The sequence below is a fragment of the Lonchura striata genome, chromosome 4 (genome assembly GCF_050655825.1).
Source record: "Lonchura striata isolate lonStrDom1 chromosome 4, ASM5065582v1, whole genome shotgun sequence".
NCBI classification, from domain to species: domain Eukaryota; kingdom Metazoa; phylum Chordata; class Aves; order Passeriformes; family Estrildidae; genus Lonchura; species Lonchura striata.
In genome coordinates this window covers 1,089,056-1,112,485 of record NC_140706.1, presented here as the reverse complement: position 1 = coordinate 1,112,485, position 23,430 = coordinate 1,089,056, and the positions used below count along the sequence as shown (strand labels likewise).

General features: G+C 53.4%; 1 protein-coding gene across 13 annotated transcripts in view; it reads right to left on the bottom strand.

Moving 5' to 3' along the window:
• EXOC6B (exocyst complex component 6B) overlaps positions 1–23,430 on the bottom strand; it is a 284,486-nt gene that overhangs the window by 187,359 nt on the left and 73,697 nt on the right. For 2 of the 13 annotated variants that reach the window (XM_085577337.1, XM_085577341.1), the window contains exon 7: positions 3,796–3,867. The exons of the other annotated variants lie outside the window; for them this stretch is intronic. In XM_085577337.1, the coding sequence (XP_085433463.1) occupies positions 3,796–3,867 (72 nt within the window). The remainder of the gene's footprint in view (positions 1–3,795; positions 3,868–23,430) is intronic. 13 annotated transcript variants of the gene reach the window in all.

Below are 23,430 nucleotides of genomic sequence, written 5' to 3'. Positions count from 1 at the left end.
ATAAGGAGCTATATATGTGCATTTCTCATGATTTACTAGATGGCTTCTTTAAATTCTAAGCCAAGCTGTGTTTTTTGGTTGTGTTTTTGTTTGTTTTTTTTTTAAGAAAAAACCCTCCGTTTTTAAAAAAAATAATTAAAAATAGAAACGGTGCTGCAGAGAACATTTGGAAAATTTTTCAGAGCCGATTGTTTATTGGGACTCCAACTGATTTTAATGAAAAATATGGTTATAATTTGAAAAAAAGCAGCACTTTTATGTTTTGCATAAGGAAAAGGCCCTACAATGCAACCTCCGGGGCACTTCTGGAATCAAAAAAAAACCCCAAATCTCCAATGGTCGCCGGGGCTTGCCGGCCAAACCCCCCCCTGGAAACCCCAAAGATGTGGGTTCCAAAGTATTCCAAGCATCCACAACAAGTGAAACTGGATGTAGGGAAGTATGTTCCCAACATTTCCTTCTGTTTCTGGTGAAACTGGAACCAGATGACCCCGGGCAGCGCATTGTGTGGAGGGGTCACTAAGCAGCTGCAGATGCGGCCCCGCGCTTCCAGCGCGCTCCGGGGAAAGGTCATCCCGGGGGGAACGCGGGATCGTCCCGGCCCTCGCCGCTCTGGAGAGCTCAGCCTGGAGGTCTCCGGGTGTCGGAACCCAGCACACCCCTCTGGCTGTCCTGGCTGGCCCCACACCCTGGCAGGGGGCTCGGAGACCTTGGCACCAAGTCACAAACACCTGTGGCTTCCATTTTCGCCCGTGGAAAAAACTGCCAAGTCTGTGTGAGGAATTAGAAGCCACAAGGGTTTGAGTGGTGTGATATTTGAACTAAAACAGAGTGAAAAAAGTGTAATTTTTGGGGTTTTTAGAATGGGGTTCAAGGGGGTACAAGATGGAAGGATTTGGGCACGTCCTGGCCTTCTTCTCCTTCTTCTTGCCCTCCATGTCTTGGTGTGATGGTGACACTTTCCTGCTGGTTTAAGGTGGAGATTCACAGTCTAACATGGGTGATGGGAATTGGTAATGAACTGCAGGCAGACACGTCGTTTTGAGTATATAGGGTGGGAGCTGCTCGAGGTGAGAACGCCACGGCCTCCTTGCTAGGCAGAGATCGGCAGGTCAGAGAAAGAATGTTCAGATAAGAGAAGAAATAAACCTTGAAAACGCAACCAGAAGCGTTCCAGGCTCCTTCTTGGGCTAAGGGAAGCAAAGAGTCTTTTCAATCTCCCGGGGTCACCCTGACCACAGGAACCCCGAGAGAGGAATCCACATCTGGGGAGCAATCCCAGGGAGAGGCGCAGGACACCTCGCTGGGGCCGGGATGGTGGAGGAGACATCCGGGTCCTTCTCCCGCTGGGAGCAGGCCCAGGTCTCTCTCCTGTGGGAATCTTGGTTTTCCCAGCTTTTACAGAGACTGAGAGGCGTTTTAAAAGATTTCGCTCCATTATCAGTCTCGATGAAGGGTCAGACACAAGAGATGTAAAACTCAACACCATCCCATCGGAAGCCAGCCCATTTCCTGGTTACCACACCTTGGAAATGTTTTTCAGCCTGTTAGCTTTTGCCACAAAATGCTGCTGAAATCCTCCTAACACCAACCACCAATATTTTTACCCCACGTGGTCCTGCTACAATGCATCTCTCACAGTTCTAATCCCCCAAAATATCAAATCTTTTTGCGAGGCCATAGTGTGAAACTCGTTCAGAACTTGCTTCTAGTTCAATCTCTCCCTCAACAACGTCACCTCTGTTCTGTGGCCTTCCTAAATCAACCTTTTCTCGTGTTTGCACACAGAGGTACGAGGCTGTGTGAGCTTTCTGTCGGGTTTTGAGAACTCTTCACAAATCCATCCATGGGTGGCTCTCCCATATGGCCTTTCCCTGCTCGTTCCACCTCAGCAGCCATCCCAGTTTGGTTCCCTGGCTCTGTGAGGTCACAGCAGAGGCCTCCAGGTGACCCTGCTGGGACTTGGCCCAGCCTGAAGTTCCCCAGGAACTTGGGCTTTCCTCCCCTTTTCCAGTTCGTTCACAGGAAACCAGGACACTTGTGATGATTTCTCCACGGAAAGGGCACTCAGGACTTGGAAGTGCCCAGGGAGGTTTGGATTTGCCATCCCTGGAGGAGTCCAAGGAATTCCCCCCAGGTGGGGATCAGGCCCAGCTTTGCCTCGATGATCCCGGAGGGCTTTCCAAGCTCAGGGATCCCGGGATTCTGTGGCTGTGGTAAGATGGGATATGGAGGGGAAATCCTCCCCTCTGAGAGAGGTGAGGCCCTGGCACAGATTCCCAGATTTGCTGTGGCTGCCCCTGGGTCCCAAGGCCAGGTTGGACACCAGGGCTTGGAACCACCTGGAATGGTGGGAGGTGTCCTTGCCTGTGGAACCAGATGATCTTTAAGGTCCCTTAGCACCAAACCATCCCATAATTATCTGATCCAACATGCCACACCAAGTTCAGCAGGAGCTGAGGCTCTGCAGACATCAAAGGCTTGGAGACCTCACCCCTTCAGTCCAGAGCCACCATCCCCTAAATGCCACAAACCCCGAAATCAGCACCCGCTGGGCCAGTGCCCACTTGGAAAAATTCAGTTTTACAACCAGCAGCCACTTTGTCTCCCACTCTTTCTCCCACTTTGTCTCCCACGCTTTCTCCCACTCCTTTTTCTGACAGCCGAAACTCAAATAACCACGACTTGATCACAACTGTGAAAAAAAAAAAAATATAAATATATAAAAATAAGGAATAAACCAGCGCCACCAATAGTCCACACAAACGCAACATCTTAAAGAGGACCAGTTCCATCAAGCTGAAAATAATTAGGAGGCAAATCAGTGGGGAGAAAGAACGTAATCAGAAAAATATGAAGCCTAATTGAAAATTGTTTAAGAACATTTTAACGAGATGCTCCAGAAGCCACAATCCCACAACTGAGCGGGGCGGCCACGCTGGTTAAAAGGCAAACCTGGCGCAGATGGGAGTTAAAGAGGCCATAAAAAAACAGGGAAAAAAGAAAAAAGAGGACATGACAAATGGAATAAAGGGAAAAGCTCGGGCTGACAAAGGGAAATCTGGTGTTGGGATGTGCAGGGGCTGATATGGGAAGCAAGAGATGCACGGAGAAACAATGGACTGGTAAAGTTTATCCTTGGTTTGTTTTTTGGGAACACTGAAACAATCCAATGGTTTCTTCCTCTAAAAGGGGAATTTTTGGATGTGTTCGAGGCCAGGTTGGATGGAGCACGCTGGGATAGCAGAGGTGTTCCTGCCCGTGGCAAGGGGTGGAATGAGATGGGATTTATGATCCCTTCCAACCCAAACCACTCAGGAATTCTATTAATTTAATTTTTTCCCCGAAAAACTAGAAAAAAATATCTCAGTTTTGCGAACAGCTGAGGGAGGCCATGGAATCACAGCCATGGGGATCAGAGATCCCTTTGGATTGCAATCCAGTGGCAGCTAAATCACATTTTGGATGAGCAGATTGGCCAGGTCAGGGGCACAACCATGGAAATGTTGGCGTGACTCCACCTGAAAGGCTGGACTCTGTTCTGACACCAAATCCCAGAGGTTTGCTGGAAAACCTCTCGTTTCAAACCCCAGCAGAGGCCCAGACTGGAAAACTGGGAGATTTTCCATTGGGAAGCTGGTTTATAAGTACAGCAAAGGTTAGTGAGGTGTAAGTCCTCAGATTCGCAGTTTAGCGCCACAAAATTAACCTCAGGAGGCCAGAGAAAGCCAAAAATGTGGGAATTAGGTCCGGGTTATTCTCCAGGAGAGGGAATTAGTGACCAGTGCAAAGTACCTGAACGTTTGGAGGGAGCAGGAGACTGAAGAATATCCTGGCAATTATTTTCCACTGATTGAATCTGCAATCCTTTAGGGAACGAAGGGAATAAACATTAATAAAAGAGGGAACAGCAACAAAGCAGAGAGACTGCTTGGATCCACCTGGGAACAGTGGGAGCTGTTCCTGCCCATGGATGGGATTTAAGGTCCCTCCCAACCCAACACATTCCATAATTCCATGAAATGCCAGAGTTTCAAGGCCTAGAGATGAGAAAATCATCATTGTTACACCTTGAGTTGTTTCTGCCCCTGGAGCAAACCCAGAGCACAGAACTGACACCGCTGGGCCCTGGCTGGGCTCAGTGTGCTGAACTCTCAGACTTTGTGAACACTGAAACCTTCTCATTTAAAGTGAATTTTCCTGTAAAAAATCTTGTGCCTTTCAAGCTGCCCAAACACCTCGGTCTGGAGTGAGAACAGAGAACCCTTAACCCTGGCAATGGTTTGGTGAGGGAAAAAATATAAATATACAGAGGAACAAAGAGCAAAAATCAGAGAGGGGCACTGAGGCCATGTCTCATCCTTCTTGGCCCCAGCTGATACCAGCCGTGGGATCATTCCCAAAATAAATCCATGCCCGAGACAACCAAAAAACACTTTCTGACTCAGCCAAGCCAAGGCCACCCTCTCCCCCAGGGTCAGGCTCCTCCCTGAGTCGCAGCTTGATTCCTTTTCCCGTAACTCAGCAAGTTCAGCACTCCACGAATTTCCAAGTTCCATCAAAATCCATAAACACGTTTTACTCCATCCAGGAGAACATTGAACTTGGCGGCACCGAGCACCGCAGCCGTGGCCACGAGTCAAGAAAAATCCTCTTTGGAAGAGTCAGAAACATCTCCCAGGAGCGAAATGAAAGAGGTCTGGAAAATGGGCACCTCCCCTGAACACAGCCACCCTTGGTCATAAACAAAATATCCATAAAAAGCCGGCAATTATTCCCTATTTCCGTTAAGGGCCTGTTAAAAGCGCCCGGTTCCAGCGGGAGCACCGAGCTCCCGCACAGCTTGGCACAGGGAGGCGCCCCTGGATTAACAGCTCACCCAGGGCCACACAATGAGCCTTATCAGAGCCCAAATCGCAGCTCCCAAATCCTTGGCTGCCCCAGCTGGAGCTCGGCTTCCCTTTCCCTTTCAGCTCCTCCCAGCTTTTGAAATTTGGTCTTCGCCACAAGAAGGAAAACAAGTTGGAATGCGCTGTTCCTACGTGAGGCTGGAGGATCAGGGAGCGCAGGTAGGGCTGGATCCCAAAGTGCAGACGAGGAGCTGCCCACTGAAGAGTGCCCACCTCGAGGCCAGGGGCTGTGGTTGGAACATTGGGTTTTAGGGAAAATGACTCGCTGGGATTGCCAAGGTTCTCCAGGGATGACGCAATGGCCACCACAAGCCTGGATGGATCATCCGTGGAGGTCTTCGCTCCACTCCCAAACCCTGACCTAGCTTTGACCTTCAGCTCCTCACACAACCCCTGGCTGCTTGTTTTAGACAGCGGCTACAATCAGTGTTCTCCAAACGCAAACCTAAACCCACTTCTTGGATCAATCAAATAAATCCCTCAAGCCCCACAGATCCTGGTTCCAACACCAATAAAGATTCCAATCTTTGTCCAGTTCTAGCAAGGTGAGGACAACCCCTGCACAAACCCCAGTGCCCAAAGGTGAACACTCTGTGGCCTGAAGTTCTGCAGGTGGAGCCAAACCAACACCTGCCACGAGGACATTCCAGAGGGATTGCTCAGGACGTGGCTCCCTTGGAATCTTTTTCCTGAACTGTTCCATTTCACATCCTCAGAGGTGCCACAGCTCAGGAGGAAAGGTAAAAAGACTTAAAAATTTGATTTGGAAGCTGCCCCTCCCAGCAAAGGTGAGAGAGGAAAGCAGCTCCCTCTGTTCCCGTATGGATTTTGGCCATAACGAAATCCATTCCTTTTGGACATCCTAAATCCACTGGAACTGATTTCACATCAAAACTTATTTAACTCCATCCTGCCCAGACACTGTGCACCCTGAGGTGTTTCCAAGGGATCCTGGCAGAGGTTTTCCAGAGAAGCTGTGGCTGCCCCTGGAAGCTGTGGATCCCTGGAAGTGTCCAAGGCCAGGCTGGACACTGGGGTTTGGAGTCCTGCCCATGGGATGAGACGATCCTTAATGTCCCTTCTGACCCAAACCTCTCTGTGATTCCCTGGATTCTTCCTCTAAAAGGGGAATTTTTGGATGTGCTCAGGGCCTGGTTGGATGGAGCACTCTGGAGTAGCAGAGGCGTCCCTGCCCGTGGCAAGGGTTGGAATGAGATGGGATTTATGGTCCCTTCCAACCCAAAACACTCAGGGATTCCATTAATTTTTTTTCTCCCCTGAAAAACTGGAAAAAAAAAAAAAATCTCATGAAGTCTGCAGATGACAGGCTGTTCCACACCCAAACCAGGGATATCCCACGTTCCTGGTGCTCCAAAGCCACCAAACAGCATTTTTTGGGATCAGGTACTTTGCAGCTGTCTCAGGGGAGCATCTCAGTGCCCCGTTTGTTATCAATCCTGGTTTCCTACAAGAAAAACCCAACATCCAGGAGGTCCCAAGGGCTCTGATCCACGTCCATCCCAGGCAGCTCCTGGGCACGGGGAGCGCTCAGATCTCCATGAGGGAAAACCCCGATCCCACTCTTCCCTCCTTGGGAATGGTCAGGAATGAGCTCCCCTTTCCAATAATCCCACTGAAGCCCAAACCTTTCCCTGGAGACCTGCACAGGTTGGGAGGAGGGGTGAGAACAGAGCAGGGCCCTCCCTGCCACCCCAGCAGAGGGTCCCACCCAGGGGACACCTGGAGATGGGAGCCAATTCCCTAAAAATCAATTAATTTCCATTTTAACCTGATTTTTAGGATCTCAGGGGGGCAACCTAAGATGGGATTTCTCCAATGACATTGTCACCAACCTTGATGTGGAATAAATTCCTGAACCCAATGTGAGCCACCTTCACCTTCTAAAATTCTGAGGATTTGGTGTTTCTGGCTCCCATTTGTGTCCCAGCCTCACCTCATCCCAAATCCCGTCAATTCCCAGCAAATATCCAAGTGGTAAATCAGGAAAACACAAATAAAACCAACCAGCAGCAACAGTTCCAGGTGATCAGAGCCCTCATTAGGTCCAGGGGTAACTTTCCATGAGGTCCATGAGCGACTCCTCGGTGGGTGCACATGAAAAGCTCCTCACCAAGGGCAGAAAAACCCCAAAACCAACCCGTGACCTGCAGAGCACGCAGCATGAGGGCGGGAGGACAGCACCTCGGGGACTGCTTGCAACGGGTCCCTCCTGCTTGTGGTGGCACAAAGCCTCAGTGGGCCAGTGCAGGCCACCACGGCCAGGTGTGCCACGGTCTGGGGGACAAGGGGCCGTGAGGTCAGAAGCTGCACTCAACCATCTCGGAGGTCTTTTCCAGCCCAGTTAATTCCATGATTCCCTGGGATCCTGGAGATCTTTTCAAGTCCAGTATTTCCCTGATTCCATGTGATCCTGGTGGTCTTTTCCAAACCAGTTGACTCCATGATTCCATGTGATCCTGGAGGTCTTTTCCAGCCTAGTTAATTCCATGATTCCCTGGGATCCTGGAGATCTTTTCAAGTCCAGTATTTCCCTGATTCCATGTGATCCTGGAGATCTTTTCCAAACCAGTTAATTCCATGATTCCGTGTGATCCTGGAGGTCTTTTCCATCCTACTTAATTCCACAATTCCATGTGATCTTGGAGGTCTTTTCCATCCTACTTCATTCCATGATTCCGTGTGATCCTGGAGGTCTTTTTCAGCCTACTTAATTCCATGATCCCATGTGATCCTGGAGGTCTTTTCCAAACCAGTTAATTCCATGATTCCGTGTGATCCTGGAGGTCTTTTCCAGCCCACTTCATTCCATGATTCCGTGTGATCCTGGAGGTCTTTTCCAGCCTACTTAATTCCATGATCCCACGTGATCCTGGAGGTCTTTTCCAGCCTAGTTAACTCCATGATTCCATGTGATCCTGGAGGTCTTTTCCATCCTACTTAATTCCACAATTCCATGTGATCTTGGAGGTCTTTTCCATCCTACTTCATTCCATGATTCCCTGTGATCCTGGAGGTCTTTTCCAGCCTAGTTAACTCCATGATTCCATGTGATCCTGGAGGTCTTTTCCATCCTACTTAATTCCACAATTCCATGTGATCTTGGAGGTCTTTTCCATCCTACTTCATTCCATGATTCCCTGTGATCCTGGAGGTCTTTTCCAACCCTGATCATCCAGTGAGAAGCAGTGCTGAGGGCAGCAATGAGGTGACCCCCCACACCAGGCTTCACCAAATCCCAGAAGTCCAAAATAAGTTCTGGAAATCTTCCTGCCTGGTTTGGTTTTCCATCCGCTGCCAAACAGAGCCCAGAGATTTCTATTTGCATCCTGTTAATTGGCAAGGGCAAGGAATATTTCCTAGTGGGAAAATTTAAAAAAAAAATAACCTTCCATTCACATTGAAACATCTCCTGGACATCCCTGTGGGCCAAATTCCCAGAATGCCGAAATCCAGACCTGGAAAAATACTCTGATTACCTGCCAGGAACCTCAGGAGGGGCAAGCCAAGCCCTAATAACAGCCTGTGCTCCCATCTGGCCTCCACAGAGCAGCTGGGAAAATGTCCCTGCTCGGAGCTGGACCGGCTCGTCACGGTAATTGCCTCGGCATTAATTAAATGTTCCTCTCTGCAGCTGCACAGAACGTTCCCGTGGATCATTCCCTGACTGCCCTGATGATTTTCTGGAATGGATGGCACCACCGGACCCAGTTTCATGAGAGCTGGATTCCATAATCCTTGTGGGCCCCTTACAATGCTCTGTCTGTGAAGAATTTGCATCTAAATATTCTTTTTTTAGGCTAAAATTCTGAATATTCGTTTCAGAATTGTGAAGGCAAACTCACAGCATGAGTCTTTAACCCCTCAAAATTAAAATACCAGCGGGGAAGAATGGCTTCCCACTGCCAGAGGGCAGGGAGAGATGGGATTTTGGGAAGGAATTCCTGGCTGGGAGGGTGGGGAGGGGCTGGGCTGGAATTCCCAGATTTGCTGGGGCTGCCCCTGGATCCCTGGGAATGTCCAAGGCCAGGTTGGACATTGGGGCTTGGATCTATCTGGGAGAGTAGGAGGTGTCCCTGAACATGGTTCCAGTGGGATGGGATGGGATGGGATGGGATGGGATGGGATGGGATAATGGGATGGGATGGGATTTAAGGTCCCTCCAATCCAAACCATCCTGGGATTCTGGGAGATGGGAGCTGTGCTTGGCTGAGGAGCAGCTGTGGGTGGAGATTTGGGGATGTTCCAGAGGTGGGAATGTGTCCTTCTGAAGCCACTCCCCGTGACCTCGTCCTCCTCTGGAATTCTTTCACGGTTCCTTCACGTCTCAGCTGTGACTCGGAGCAGGGCAGTAAAAAGTGGAACTTTTCGCTCTAAAATTGAAACATTTTTGCCTAATTAAAGCAACTCCTGGTGCTTATGTAAAACCCTGTCCTGGGCCTTCAAACGGGTTCCTCAGCGCCGGCTCCGCTCGAGCTCCGTGCCCAACCACCCCTGGAAGGAGCAGGAGCTGCGGGTGTTGACAGGGAACAGCTCGAGCTCGGTGGGCACTGAGACGCGCGGGGAACACGAGCGCGGCTTCGGTCCCAACGCAGCCCAACCTCCTCCAGCTCGGGACTCACCCAGGGCGCCGAGCAGGAGAGAAACGAGGTGTTGGAGACACTTCAGAGCTCGTGGCAGCGGTGTCGCAGCTGTCATCTTCTGCAACCCCAGCTCCGTGGAATTCCCGGAGCAAAAATGGGATCCAGGTCAGCAAACCCCTTCCTTCTCATCCTCAGAACCTCCTTGGGTCCTTCAGCTTCTTCCAAACTGGGTCACTCAAGGAAGGCAGAAGAACGGGTTGAGGTGCAGCCAAGGGAGTGTGGAAAGGATTTGGGGCCCATGGAAGCATTGGCATGCTCATCATTTTCTCTCAGAAGGACAACATGGAGATGGAGCTTCATGGAATTCCCAGCACAAAAATGGGATCCAGATCAGCACAATCCCTTCCTTCTCATCCTGAGAACTTTCTTGGGTCCTTCAGCTTCTTCCAAACTGGGTTACTCAAGGAAGGCAGTGGCAGAACAGGCTGAGGTGCAGCCAATGGAGTGTGGAAAGGATTTGGGGCCCATGGAAATCTTGGCACACCATGGAATTCCCAGCACAAAAATGGGATCCAGGTCAGCACAATCCCTTCCTTCTCATCCTGAGAACTTTCTGGGGTCCTTCAGCTTCTTCCAAACTGGGTCACTCAAGGAAGGCAGCAGAACAACAGACTGAGATGCAGCCAAGGGAGCATGGAAAGGATTTGGAGCTGATGGAAACCTTGGCATGCTCCTCATTTTCTCTCAGAAGGACAATGTGGAGATGGAGCTTCATGGAATTCCCAGCACAAAAATGGGATCCAGATCAGCACAACCCCTTCCCTCTCATCCTGAGAACTTTCTTGGGTCCTTCAGCTTCTTCCAAACTGGGTCACTCAAGGAAGGCAGCAGAACAGGCTGAGGTGCAGCCAAGGGAGTGTGGAAAGGATTTGGGGCCGATGGAAATCTTGGCATGCTCCTCGTTTTCTTTCAGGATAACGTGGATGGAGCGGCACAACTCACAGGGTAACCAATGTCACTTGAGGTGTCCTGGAATTCTTTTAAGCCAGGCTTAGGACACGGCCCAAACCTGTCAGAAACTGCTGAGAGCTGAAAAACCAAGCGGGAGCTGCAGCAGTGGTGGATTTGGTTCATGGATAAAAGTGGGAATGTAAATATAATCCTGATCATAGTTCCTCATGATCTTTCGTTCAGGTAGGGTGGCTTTTTGAGGAATAATGACTCTCCTAACCCCACCAGGAATCTACAGGAACTCCAGTGATGTCACGGAGTTACTGCACACTCAGAGCCCTTGATCAGCTGTTGATTTTATGTTTAATATTAATTCATTCTGGTTTAACTGGGCTGAGCAGGATTAGCAGCAGAACGTCAGGAAAATGAGGGGTGGCTGGAGACGCACCCAATTATTCCTTAGGCTGGGCCAGGGCACGTGAAGGGGGGCAAGGACCTGGAACTGCAGCGTGCCAGGGAGAGAGAGGTGGAGGTGGTGGAGAAGGAGAAGGAGGAGGAGAAGGAGAAGGAGAAGGAGAAGGAGAAGGAGAAGGAGAAGGAGAAGGAGAAGGAGAAGGAGAAGGAGAAGGAGAAGGAGAAGGAGAAGGAGAAGGAGAAGGAGAAGGAGAAGGAGAAGGAGAAGGAGAAGGAGAAGGACTGGCTGAGCATCTCGTGGATGTGCCTGTGGCAATCAGAGAACCCCACAATGGTTTGGGTGGGAAGGACCTTAAATCCCATCCCGTGCCACCCCTGCCATGGACAGGAACAGTTCCCACTGTCCCAGGCGGCTCCGAGCCCCACCCCACCCTGCTCTGAGCCATTTTAAACTCTCGGTTCAACCTTGGATGGATCAGTCATTGATCCCCCTTCCCTGAAGAGGCACAGGAGATCAAACAGGAGCTGCTGAGACGGGGAAGCCAAGCTGCTCTCCATATGCCCGAGGAAAGGGCCCTCTATAAATAGCAGAGTGGGAAGCGAAGTTCTCCTTTAGGAACATCGCTGATACGAAGCTGGGCTTGCTCCCAACTTCAGAAGTGAGAAGCAGGAGGAGGAACAAAAGCTGATTGCAATCTGATGGATGCAGCTCTCTTATCTCCACATTCCCAGAGCGGCTTCACGTGAGAGCAGCTCCGCAGCCCTGTGGAAAACACCAGCTGAGCTCCCACCCCGGCCTCAGGGACCTCCTCTGGCCCAGCTCTGCTAGAAATCAACAGCAGAGCTGCAAAACCAGGATGGAATCCTAGGAGATTCCAGCCCTCTGCTCCTCCTTGTGCTTCCCGCTGTGTCCTGCTCCATCCCAGAACCTCTCCCACACCCACACACCTCCAGGCTTTTCCAGAGTGACTCCCTAGGGAAGTTTGGAGATAAAGGCTCTGCAAAGCTCTCCTGGACTCTTCAGGAAGGACGTCTGGTGGGGGCTGGAATGGCTCCTCAGGGAATGGGCACATTCCCAAGGCTGACAGAGCTCCAGGAGTGCTTGGACGACGCTCCCAGGGACAGGGTGGGATTTTGGGGTCAGGATCAGGAGCTGGACTGATGATCCTTGTCATGGATTCTCCTCATGGCAAGGGTTGGAATGAGATGATCTTTGAAGTCCTCTCACCCCAAACCATTCCACAATTCCATGATCCTTGTAGGTCCAACTCAGGACATCCTGCCCAAGCTCCCCACTGCTGCACATGGAAAACCTTTTAGGGAGAGAGCTCCTGGGTGAGGGGAGTTCTCCAGCGGAGGAGCTCACCTGCCACACCTGCATGAGCAAAAGCAGAGCTGAGATTCAGAGAATCCCGAGGCTGGACCCCTAAAATCAGCAAATCCAGGATATTCCAGAGGTGCTTCATCTCCCGGGATGGGGACTCACCCACTGCTCCCTGGATAAGGAGCAGGAGACATTTCCATCACCCCAAACTCCCCGTTCCGGAGCGATGGGAAACGCAGCGGGAGCGGAGTCCACGTGGGCTCAGAGAAACGCCCGGGAGGAACTGAGAGCTGGGGAAGAGGGAAAACCAGGGAGAACACAAACCCCACAAACCTTCGGGCTCAAAAAGGCAGCCGGGCAGCTGGAAAGCCACAGAGAGACAAAAATCTGCAGAGCACCTCACTGCCCTTTCCCTGCGCAGCCAGAGGCGGCGGGGACGGTGGGAAGGGGAGCAAATCCCTGGAATTTGGGGCTGGAGGGATGAATTCCCCATCTCAGCTCCTGCCTGTCCACTGAACAAAGATGGAGAGACAGGGAATTGTTTTTCCAAGGAAGCTGCAGCTCTGGGAAGCGCCTGGAAGAGGCTCCGTGTGTGGCACCATAAACACGCAGGGATGCCCCTTGAAGTGAGATCCCACGGGGAATTCTGCTCCCAAAAAACACGGAATGAGGAGACTCCCCGTGGCTTCAGCTGCTCCTCTGGGATGGATCTCGTGAGCCGCCCTCGAGCCTGGATTTGATCTCTTTTCCCTGTGGAATGTTTTCCTTCAGCATCCCAGGTCACAGGCAGAGGCAACACCAAGCCCAGAACTCTGTGTGGACCAGACAGGGCTGATCCCAGGATGATGGAATTCCCTGGATGAGCCCCTTGGAAAGGCAGGAATGGTGACCCCAGACCCCGTTAGGGCTCCTGGGAGAAATCCCACCCCTGCTCCCAAATCCAGGGGCTGAACTTTCCCTGCAGACACGGGGCTGGTGAATCCCAGCAGGAATTCCATGCAGCAGGAGCCCATCCCGAGCATCTGGATGCCCCCCACGGTGCCAGCACAATAAAATCCATCCATCCATCCCATCCACGGGACACTCCCCTTCCCAAATATTCCCAAACATTCCCAAATATCCATCTCCTCTCCCCCTTCCCCTCCCAGCTCCTCGGCAGCTCTGTAACATTTCAATTTGGGAAGCTCCGGGCTCCCAAATCCAGCGGCCGCTGCCACTTCCCATCCTGTGACAGCCCCGGCTGGGTTCCTGTAAACACCTCCCCAGTGCAGCCATTCCAGGGGGGTTTTCTAAGTGAGGAAAACCCACGAGGGAAACTGGAATCCTCCAACCCTGGCCAAGAGCTGAGCGGGAGCTTCCCGAGGCTCCCGCCGCCCGCGCAGGGAAGGGAGCAGGGATGAGGACAGGAGGTGGAAGGAAAGGCTGTTTAATCTCTCCTCGATTCCCAATAATTATTTAAAGCTGCCAGGGACCTTGTTTTGAAAATCCCACTGTGTGCACTCCATATATCCCGCTCACACTGACACGAGGAATTAGAAAATTCCAGCTCCATCAAAACGGCTTTCGGGCGGATTTCGCTGCTCTGGACTTTCTCAGCCTGCAGACAATGCAATAAAAGCTCTCCCTAAAACAATATCCCTCCGTATTTTAACAACACTGGGGGAATATTTCCTCTGTTCTGGCTGTTTGCTATGACAAACTTCCCGGCCAATGCCAAATCTCAGCTTCAGCTTCCCAGCCAGGCTCGGGAATTCGGGATGCTGGGATCAGCAACGAGCTCTGAGCAAACCCAGCTGTAAGCCTGTGCTTGATTTCCCCTGAAGGTGACTCGGGCACGCTGAAGGCCTTTCCTCAACAGGCCTGGTTTGCTCGATCAGGGCATGAAAAAGAACATAAAAATTGAAAATACGCTTTAATAGCGACCGAGGGTTTCTCTCGGAACCGAAAATGAAAAATTAATATGGATGTGATGGTGTTTTCCTTGGTCACTGCTGTGTTTTTCCAGGCCTCTGTGTGTTATTCCAGGCCATTTTATGGAGAGGCATTATTTGCTCAGCTGAATTATTCCCAATTTATCCCCTCTGATTCAGACATTGGTTTGATTTCTGGACAATGGCGGCTCCTTGTCGGAAATCAGAGAGGATTTATGGAGATTTCTCCGGAAAAAGTCGTTTTTGCCAAGGTTGAATTGACCTGAAATTTTTTTTTTTTTTTTTTTTTTTTTTTTTTTTTTTTAGTTTGTGGACTCCAATCCCTGGAAGTGCCCAAGGCCAGGTTGGATGGAGATTGGAGGAACCAGGAATCCCCAAATTAGGAAGTTTTAAATAAAATTATTGGGGTACTGAGCAAATCAGCCTCATCAGAGAGAATCTGCACCCAACAGTGAGTCACACCTTACATTGCAAAGTAGGAATTCTCCCAAAAGCCACCCTGAAATCCTCATTTAAACTCAACTGCTCCTTGAAACCCCTGAGATTACACAGAATTAATTCACTGGGAGACCAAGAATGGAATTGAGCGCTGCAGGAGCGGTGCTGCTGCTCCATCCCTGCGCTCCAGACACACCTGGGAGCAAGGAGAAGGCTCTGACACCATTTCCTTTCTCTGAAACATCTCAGAAAATGTCCTGAGCCAAAGCTGAGCCTGATCGACATCAAAAATTCCCCAAGTTATCCCTGCCCAGTTATTCTTGTCTCCAATTCCACCCTCACGTGTCGCTTTTTCCCTTCACCTGCCATTTTTACACCTAAAGAGAGGAAAAAGCAGCTCAGATATCAACAGTTCAAGCCCTGCCCCTTCTCTGTAGACTTCTGCTCTTCCCAAACCTTCTGTCACATTCCCTGTTCCCTGTGAGTTTGCTCCCAAAAATCCTCATCATTCCCCAAGACTTGGTTTAAACCCCACAAATCACCTGGCAGCACCAACAGAGGAGGAGGAGGAGGAGCAGATTTCCAGGAGGACATTCCCAGATTTCACCACAGTCCCTGAGGAGGGGTTGTCCTGGAGGATCAGCTCAGATCCCAGAATCCCTGAGGCTGGAAAATCTCTCCAGGATCACCCAGTCCAAGCCATGCCTGATCCCACCACTGAGTGCCACCTCCAAGAATTTCTTTGGAAATTCCACCTCCAGGGATGGCCACTCCAAACCTCCCTGGGCACTTCCAAGGCCTGAGCGGCTTTTCCATGAGGAAATTCCTGCTGGTGTCCAACCTGAGCCTCTCCTGGCACAGCCTGAGGCTGTTCCCTTTTGGCAGCTTCATCTGGTGGAGCTGAGACAGGCCAACACCTCATCCCCACGGCTGCTTTTCCAAATTAATTTGGTTTTCCCGCAGTGGCACAAGACAAGGAAAGCACAGCAGGAGACTGGGCTGGAGAATAAGGAAAATTTCTCCATGGGAGGGAGCTGGACAGGGCAGGGGTGGTGTCCCCACTACGGGAGGGGTTTCAGCCCCCTGGATGTGGCACCTGGGGACAGCTGGGGCAGGGGTGGCCCTGGCAGAGCCGGGGGTGCTGGGGCTCCATGATCTCCAGGATCTCAGAGGGCTTTTCCAGCCTCAGCCACACCACGGCTCCAGCAGCATTCCCAAAGCAATCCCATCCACCTCCTGCCCACGGACACTCCCAGGAGCTGCCACTTCCATGGAGGAAGCCGAGGGATCCCCCAGGAAGCTCCAGGAATCTGGGCCAACAATAGGAATGCTGGAGAATCCCTGGGATCACTCAGGGCCTGATTTTCCATGCGCTCCCCAACGGCTCCTCCCTGATGCCAGGCCAGGAGCTGCTCTCTTCCCCAGCTCTGTCATTCCAAAAGCTGCTCTGGAAAAAGCCCTGGTGCTTCCCAAGGATGGACACATGTGGAACAGGGCCGGGGGCACCCGCTAATTTGGCTCCTGCTCGGGATCACCAAGGTCAGCAGCAGGAACCCAGGGGAAAATGTCAACAATCCCGGCCTTCTCCGGGGGGGAGAGGCCTTGGAAAGGCTTTTTTTCCCCTGCCATGTGTCTGGTTTTACACTGTTGGTTTTGGCTCTTCCAAGGAAGGAAATTAAATGAGCAGCTTCTTTTTTTATCCTTCTGGAATCCTCCAGAGGAAGAGAGGCTGAGCTGGGGCTGCAGGAGGACGCCGGGGCCTTTGCTCTGGCCACACAGTTTTTGTCGGGGCTGGTGTAGAATTCCCAGTCCCTCCAGAAGGATTCCCAGCAGCTGTCATCACCCGCACACCAGGTTCCCAAAAAAGGCTCCAGCCACAAACCTCCCTGTGGAAAGAGCACGAGGCTGTGGGTGCTGCAGGCTGGGAAGCAAAGGGCAGGAGGACGTGCCTGAATCCCACCCTCCACGATGCTCCCTGGGGCCTCACCTCCTTCCCAGGATCACCAAAGCTGGAAAAGACCTCCAGGAGCACCAATGCAACCGTTATCCCAGGATTCCAGCCTGCTCTGCTGACACAATTCCAGTCCCAAGCCCGTGGTTTAAACCCCAAGGAGGTTCTGCCCCAGTTCTGCTGCTCCCCTGCAGCCACGCCCAGGGAATGCTGCAGGTTTTCCTGCAGCACGGAATTCCTGCTGCTGGCACGGCTGCAGCAGATCTTCCCAGCTGCCTGGGCCCGCTCCAAGAAAAGGCTGAGTTAAAATTTCCACGCCAAGAAATTCAATTCTCGCTCCGGGACCGCAATAAGAACTTTCAAAGGTCTGAGATACGCGGAGGAAATGGTGCAAAGACAGGGAAAAAAGGGAATAGATGGGTGAAATTCCTGGGAAAGCAGGAGATAGGCTTGCTTTCCAAGCTGGAGTTAAGAGGTCTGAGCTACCAGAAGTCATCAGAAGCAGCAGGGAGCCAGACAAGGTGCAGAACAACCTTCCTTGGACAGAGAAATCCTTCTTTTTCCAAGCGAAATCCAACGGCAGCGGCGATGGCTTTCATTTAGAACCCACTCACCTCTGTGGAAGCCAAGGCAGACACAGACCCTGGGATTTAGGAACAGCTCCCAGCTCCCTAAAAACCCCCGGCAGCCTTCCCACTCTCTCATTTCCCCCTGCTCCGCCGTGGTTTCTTCTGTTCTGGCCTCTTTCCTCGCCCTTGCCCTTCCTAAATCCCAACTCCTCATCCCCTCGTCTGCCACCTCTCCTCGTCTGGCAATTCCTGCTGGGATTTCTTCCTTCCAGAAGCCCAGAAGGACAGGGCTGTTTCACCTCTAAATCCACAATTGTTACGTAAGTGCCCCTGGCAGGAGCTCCGTGCTCCGTGCACGGGGTCGCTCGCAGCAATTTGGGATTTTAATAGACATCAAAACAGGAAAACATTCCCAGTTATGCAATTCGGGGCCGTGATTGAAACCAGAAGCAGCCACCAGCTCCCAAAAAAAGAATTGGGAGCAGCCAAGTGGAGTTCACACAGCCCGGCATTGCTGCTCCCTCCCTCTCCATCCCAGAATTCCCACCACTTGTCTGGAAGCAGATCCAGCTCCCTGGGACAGGACCTCTCCTGCTGCTCTCCTCAGCAGCTGCTTCCTCATGGAAGCACCTTCCAAGGTGCTCTTCCAGCAGGGACCTTCCCACACCCCCACCTCTGCTCCTCCCAAACCTTCCTGCAATATTCCTGCACTTTTCCATGCTCCAGGAATAATTTCTGAGGTTTAAACCTTTCAAATTCAGGGCAGGAGCAGCCCAGGAGCTGATGGTGACCTCATCCCTCTTCTCCCACTGCCTAAGCTCTAGTTTCCCAACCAGGAAATTCTGTCTCCATGATTTCCACTGCTCCATCCCAGAATTCCCACCCTTTGCCTGGAAGTCAACCCAAATCCCTGGTTTGGGACAGGGTTTCTCCTGCTTCCTCATGGAAGCACCTCTGAAGGTGCTCTTCCAGCAGGGACCTTCCTGAGTCACCTCTGCTCCTCCCAAACCCTCCTGCAATATTCCAGCATTTTCCAGGCTCCAGGAATGATTTCTGAGGTTTAAACCTTTCATTCTCAGGGCAGGAGCAGCCCAGGAGCTGATGGTGACCTCATCCACATCCTTCTCCCATAACCTGAGGACAGCTGAAAAGCTCTCATTTCCTCAGCACCGGGGATTGTCTCCCTAATCCCTGCTCTTCCAGGCTCTCACCACTGCCAGGACACTGCCCGGCCTCCCTGAGCCACGGCACACAGCAGCTGGAGCAGCCACCAGCAATTCCAGGGATTAAAGGAGCTCTCTGTGTTTCAGAGGCAGCAAACGTCAGCAAACACCAAAAATCAGGGAAACCAACAAAAACCGGTGGAGGAATGGGATGAAAGTCCAGGATTGCCTCCGTGGCTTCTTCCCACGGGGACTGAAACAGGAACAGACCGAGGCAGGAAGGTCGTTCAGGGGATGAGGAGGTTTGGAAAAGCCACAGGAAGGGGACGACGAGCCGAGGGCAGCAGATCCCAGCGTGCCACAGCTCGGGGTTGAAAACAGGGATCAGCACGAGATTCCCAAAGCCTGGGCTCAGCAGGATGAGCTGCTCAGAGCCTGCAGGGTCCCAGGGAGCAGCAGGACGAGGGGAGGACGCCGTGGCAGGAGCCCAAGTGCCACCTGAAGGTGACACCAAGCAGCTGCCAGGCCCGTCCCAAACCCCTAGGACATGGAATCGTGGAGTCATGGAATGGTTTGGGTGGGGAGGGACCTTAAGGATCATCTCATTCCACCCCCCAGCCATGGGCAGGGACACTCTCACCATCCCAGGGTGCTCCAGCCTGGCCTTGGACACTTCCAGGGATGCAGAGGCAGCCACAGCTTCCCTGGAAAACCTGTCCCGCCATGGATATCCCAGCTGGATAATTCCACCAAGGAAAACCAAGCCTGAGAACTCCAAGAGATCCCAGAAAGTTGTGGCTGACGGGGGAATCCCACAATGCAGGAGCCAGGAGAACACCAGGGCTCAGAACTCCTCCAGTGCTCCCTGGAGTATCCCAAACCCAACTTTTGGATGGGTTTTCCATCTCCTGTTGAAGCCATGGCCAGGAGTGATCAGACCCAGCCCCTGCAGGCAGCACATCCTCGGGTGTGTCCCTCACTCCTTAAATAAAAGCTGCACTCAATAATTTTCTCAGGTTATTCCCCTATTCCCATTATCCAGCAACATAACACAGAATTCCAGGGAAAAGTGTTTTTCATCCAGCTGTGCCCTGCAGAATTGAAAAGGAAACACCAGCAGCTCTGCTCAGAGCCGGCTGTAGCCCAAACCTGCCCCAAACTCTCCTGGGACCCGTCCTGCAGGTTGTCACCCCCTCGGTGACCACACAGGGACACTCTGAACGCCACCACAGCACAGCCTGCCCCAAATTATCCCTGCAAGCAACCCGCAGGAATTTCGCAGGGAATCAACAACAAACGAGGAGAAAATCCAATGATTCTTTGGGATTGGAAGACGAAGGTTGGGGTGGAAGGGTTCAAATTAGCAGAGCCATGGTGCAAAAGCTGCTCAGGTCGTGGTGTTGTGCAAGAGATGGCGGGAGAGCCGATGTCCCCAGAGCATCAAATGGGTTCCTTCTGCTGCAGCCCAGCCTGTAAACAAGCTCAGTATGCTGCATCTCCAGAGGAGTAAACAAAGAGCTGGCATCTGACAGCAGAGCTCTTGCACAACCTCACCCAAACTCCTGCCCGGCTCCGCGGGCGCTGCGAGGCCTCGTGGTAACGGGGACAGCGTGGGGACAGTGTGGGGACAGTGTGGGGAGAGAACGGGGACAGAACGGGGACAGCACGGGGACAATGTGGGGACAGCACGGGGACAGCACGGGGACAGCACGGGGACAGAACGGGGACAGAACGGGGACAGCACGGGGACAGCACGGGGACAGTGTGGGGACAGCAGGGGGACAGAGTGGGGATAGTGTGGGGAGAGAATGGGGACAGAATGGGGACAGCACGGGGACAGAACGGGGACAGCATGGGGACAATGTGGGGACAGCACGGGGACAGAACGGGGACAGAGTGGGGACAGCATGGGGATAGGACGGGGACAGCACAGGGACAGGACAGGGACAGCGTGGGGACAGCATGGGGACAGAACGGGGACAATGTGGGGACAGAACGGGGACAGCACGGGGACAATGTGGGGACAGCACAGGGACAGAACAGGGACAGAATGGGGACAGTGTGGGGACATAACGGGGACAGAATGGAGACAGAACGGGGACAGAACAGGGACAGTGTGGGGACAGAATGGGGACAGAACGGGGACAGCGTGGGGACAATGTGGGGACAGAACGGGGACAGCGTGGGGACAGTGTGGGGACAGCACTGGGACAAAATGGGGACAATGTGGGGAGAATGCAGGGACACATCAGGGACAGCATGGGGGACACCTTGGGGCCACCACAGAAACACCACAGGGACACCTTGGGGACAAGGCAGGGACAGCACGGGGACACCTTGGGGACAATGTGGGGAGAACACAGGGACAGCATGGGGACACCTCAGGGACAGCATGGGACACCCTGGGGACAGCACAGAGACACCGCAGGGACATCTTGGGGACAGTGAGGGGAGAACACAGGGAAAATGTGGGGACACCTTGGGGACAGCACAGGGACAGCATGGGGACACCCTGGGGACACCACAGAGACATTACAGGGACACCTTGGGCATAGCACGGGGACACCGTGGGGACGCCTTGGGGACAGTGAGGGGAGAACATGGGGACAGTGTGGGGACACTGCAGAGACACCATGGGGACAGCACAGAGACACCTTGGGGACAGTGTGGGGACACTGCAGAGACACCATGGGGATACCTTGGGGACATGGTGGGGACACCTTGGGGATAACTTGGGGACAGTGTGAGAAGAACGCAGGGACACCTCAGGGACACCATGGGGACACCTTGGGGACAGTGAGGGGAGAACATGGGGACAGTGTGAGGAACACCTCAGGGACACCACGGGGACAGTGTGGAGACACCTCAGGGACAGTGTGGAGACAGCACAGAGACACCTTGGGGACAGTATGGGGACACCCTGGGGACACCTTGGGGATAGTGTGGGGACACCCTGGGGACACCACAGGGACATGGCAGGGACACACAAGGACACCGTGGGGACAGCCAGGCCCGGTGCTGCTGGATGTGCCACCAGCAGGAGCTTCTGAGCCCCTCCAGGCTGGTGGTGGCACCAAGGGACAGCGCAGGGCCACCATCCCACTGCCACCATCCCACTGCCACCATCCCAGTGTCACCATCCCAGTACCACCATCCCAGGGCCACCATCCCACTGCCACCATCCCACTGCCACCATCCCAGTACCACCATCCCAGGGCCACCATCCCACTGCCACCATCCCAGGGCCACCATCCCACTGCCACCATTCCAGTGCCACCATCCCACTGCCACCATCCCACTGCCACCATCCCAGTACCACCATCCCAGGGCCACCATCCCACTGCCACCATCCCAGGGCCACCATCCCACTGCCACCATTCCAGTGCCACCATCCCACTGCCACCATCCCACTGCCACCATCCCAGTACCACCATCCCAGGGCCACCATCCCACTGCCACCATCCCACTGCCACCATCCCAGGGCCACCATCCCAGTACCACCATCCCAGGGCCACCATCCTACTGCCACCATCCCACTGCCACCATCCCACTGCCACCATCCCAGTACCACCATCCCAGGGCCACCATCCCACTGCCACCATTCCAGTGTCACCATCCCAGTACCACCATCCCAGGGCCACCATCCCACTGCCACCATCCCACTGCCACCATCCCAGTACCACCATCCCAGGGCCACCATCCCAGGGCCACCATCCCAGTGCCACCATCCCACGTCACCTCCTGGGCCACAAGCCAGCCGTGGCTGATGAGCACCAGAGGAGCGAGGAGCTCCTTGGAATATCCCAGGCACGGAATACCCCGAGCTGGAAGGACCCACAGGGATCACCCAGCCCCGCTCCCGGCCCTGCAGAGGAACCCAGCAGCTGAGGGTGCAACCAAAGCAACTCCAAGGGCAGCTGTCCCACAGCGTGACCTCCCTGCCACGTCCCTGGAGCACCTCCTCGGCCACACACCCCGAGTTCTGGTCAGAGCTGGCCCGGGGCTCCGGGATCCTGCCGCTCCCGTGGGATCTCCGCCACGTTCCCATCCTGAACGGCAGGATCCAGCTGGATCCCAAACCCACCCCACAGCACCTGCAGGGATCGGCACAGAGAATTCCCAACCAAGGAATTCTCCTCGGGGCCGGGCTGGGCTCTCTCAGGGTGAACCTCTGCATTGTCCTTCGGTCACTGACCAAAATCAACTCTGCCTCCATCAATCCACTGGTCGCCATGAGCTGCTGCAGGACCCCCTGGAGCCCCTTCCTCAGCTTTTACTCCACGGAAACACCTCCAAAGTTCATTCCCTGGGAATTCCTCCCGGCTATCGCCGGCTTTTCTCCACTTCACCACCCACGAGCAGGAAGGGGGTGGCTGTCACCCATCCCAGAGCAGGAGAGGGTTCAGTGTGGCTGGGCAGGGACACCTCGGGCACTGGGACTGCTCTGGGTGCGACAGCATTCCCAGATTTCCGCAGTGCCCCGCGTTCCCTGCGCTCACCCCACGGAGCGGGCAGCCCGCAGAGCCCAGCAGCCGTGTCAGTGCCACCTCTGTGCTTTTATGGCAGAATCCCCTGGCACAGGACGGAGAAAGGGAATCCATGAGGAGGAAACTTCCTCCTCCTGGGCCCACATTTCGCTGCCAGCCCCCCAGTGCCGTTGCTGCAGCTCGGGAGCCTCCAAGGATGCCCGAGGAGGGGATGGGACAGGAACCTGTCCCAAAAAAACCCCGCTGGCACCAAAACCCCACAGAGCCAGCCAGAGGTGACAGAGCCTGGTCATTCCCCCAGCCCTTCCCAAGCTCCGTGGGCTCCGTCCCGGGGCGATTCCCTGCTCCAAGCCCCGGCCATCCCAAGCTTTCCCTGTGAGAAAGGGAGCGGGAGGGCCGCGCTCCCGCCCGCGTCCCCCGGCAGCCCCGCGAGGTTCTTTATCTCCTTACTCTAATGCAAACAGACTTCTGTGAGCTCTTTCACATCCAAAATTTCACCATTGCGGCGACCGCAGGCCTGGCAGCCTCTCCCCAGCCTGGAAAGGGAACAAACTTCCCAATCATTTCTAAATAACCATTTCAAGAGCACAGCTTTTCTTCTTTCATCCCACAAAAGGCAGAAATTTTGCTCGGGACCGCAAGCTGTCAACTTCCCAGCAAACCCCAAATCCCACTTAACTCTCTATTGTAA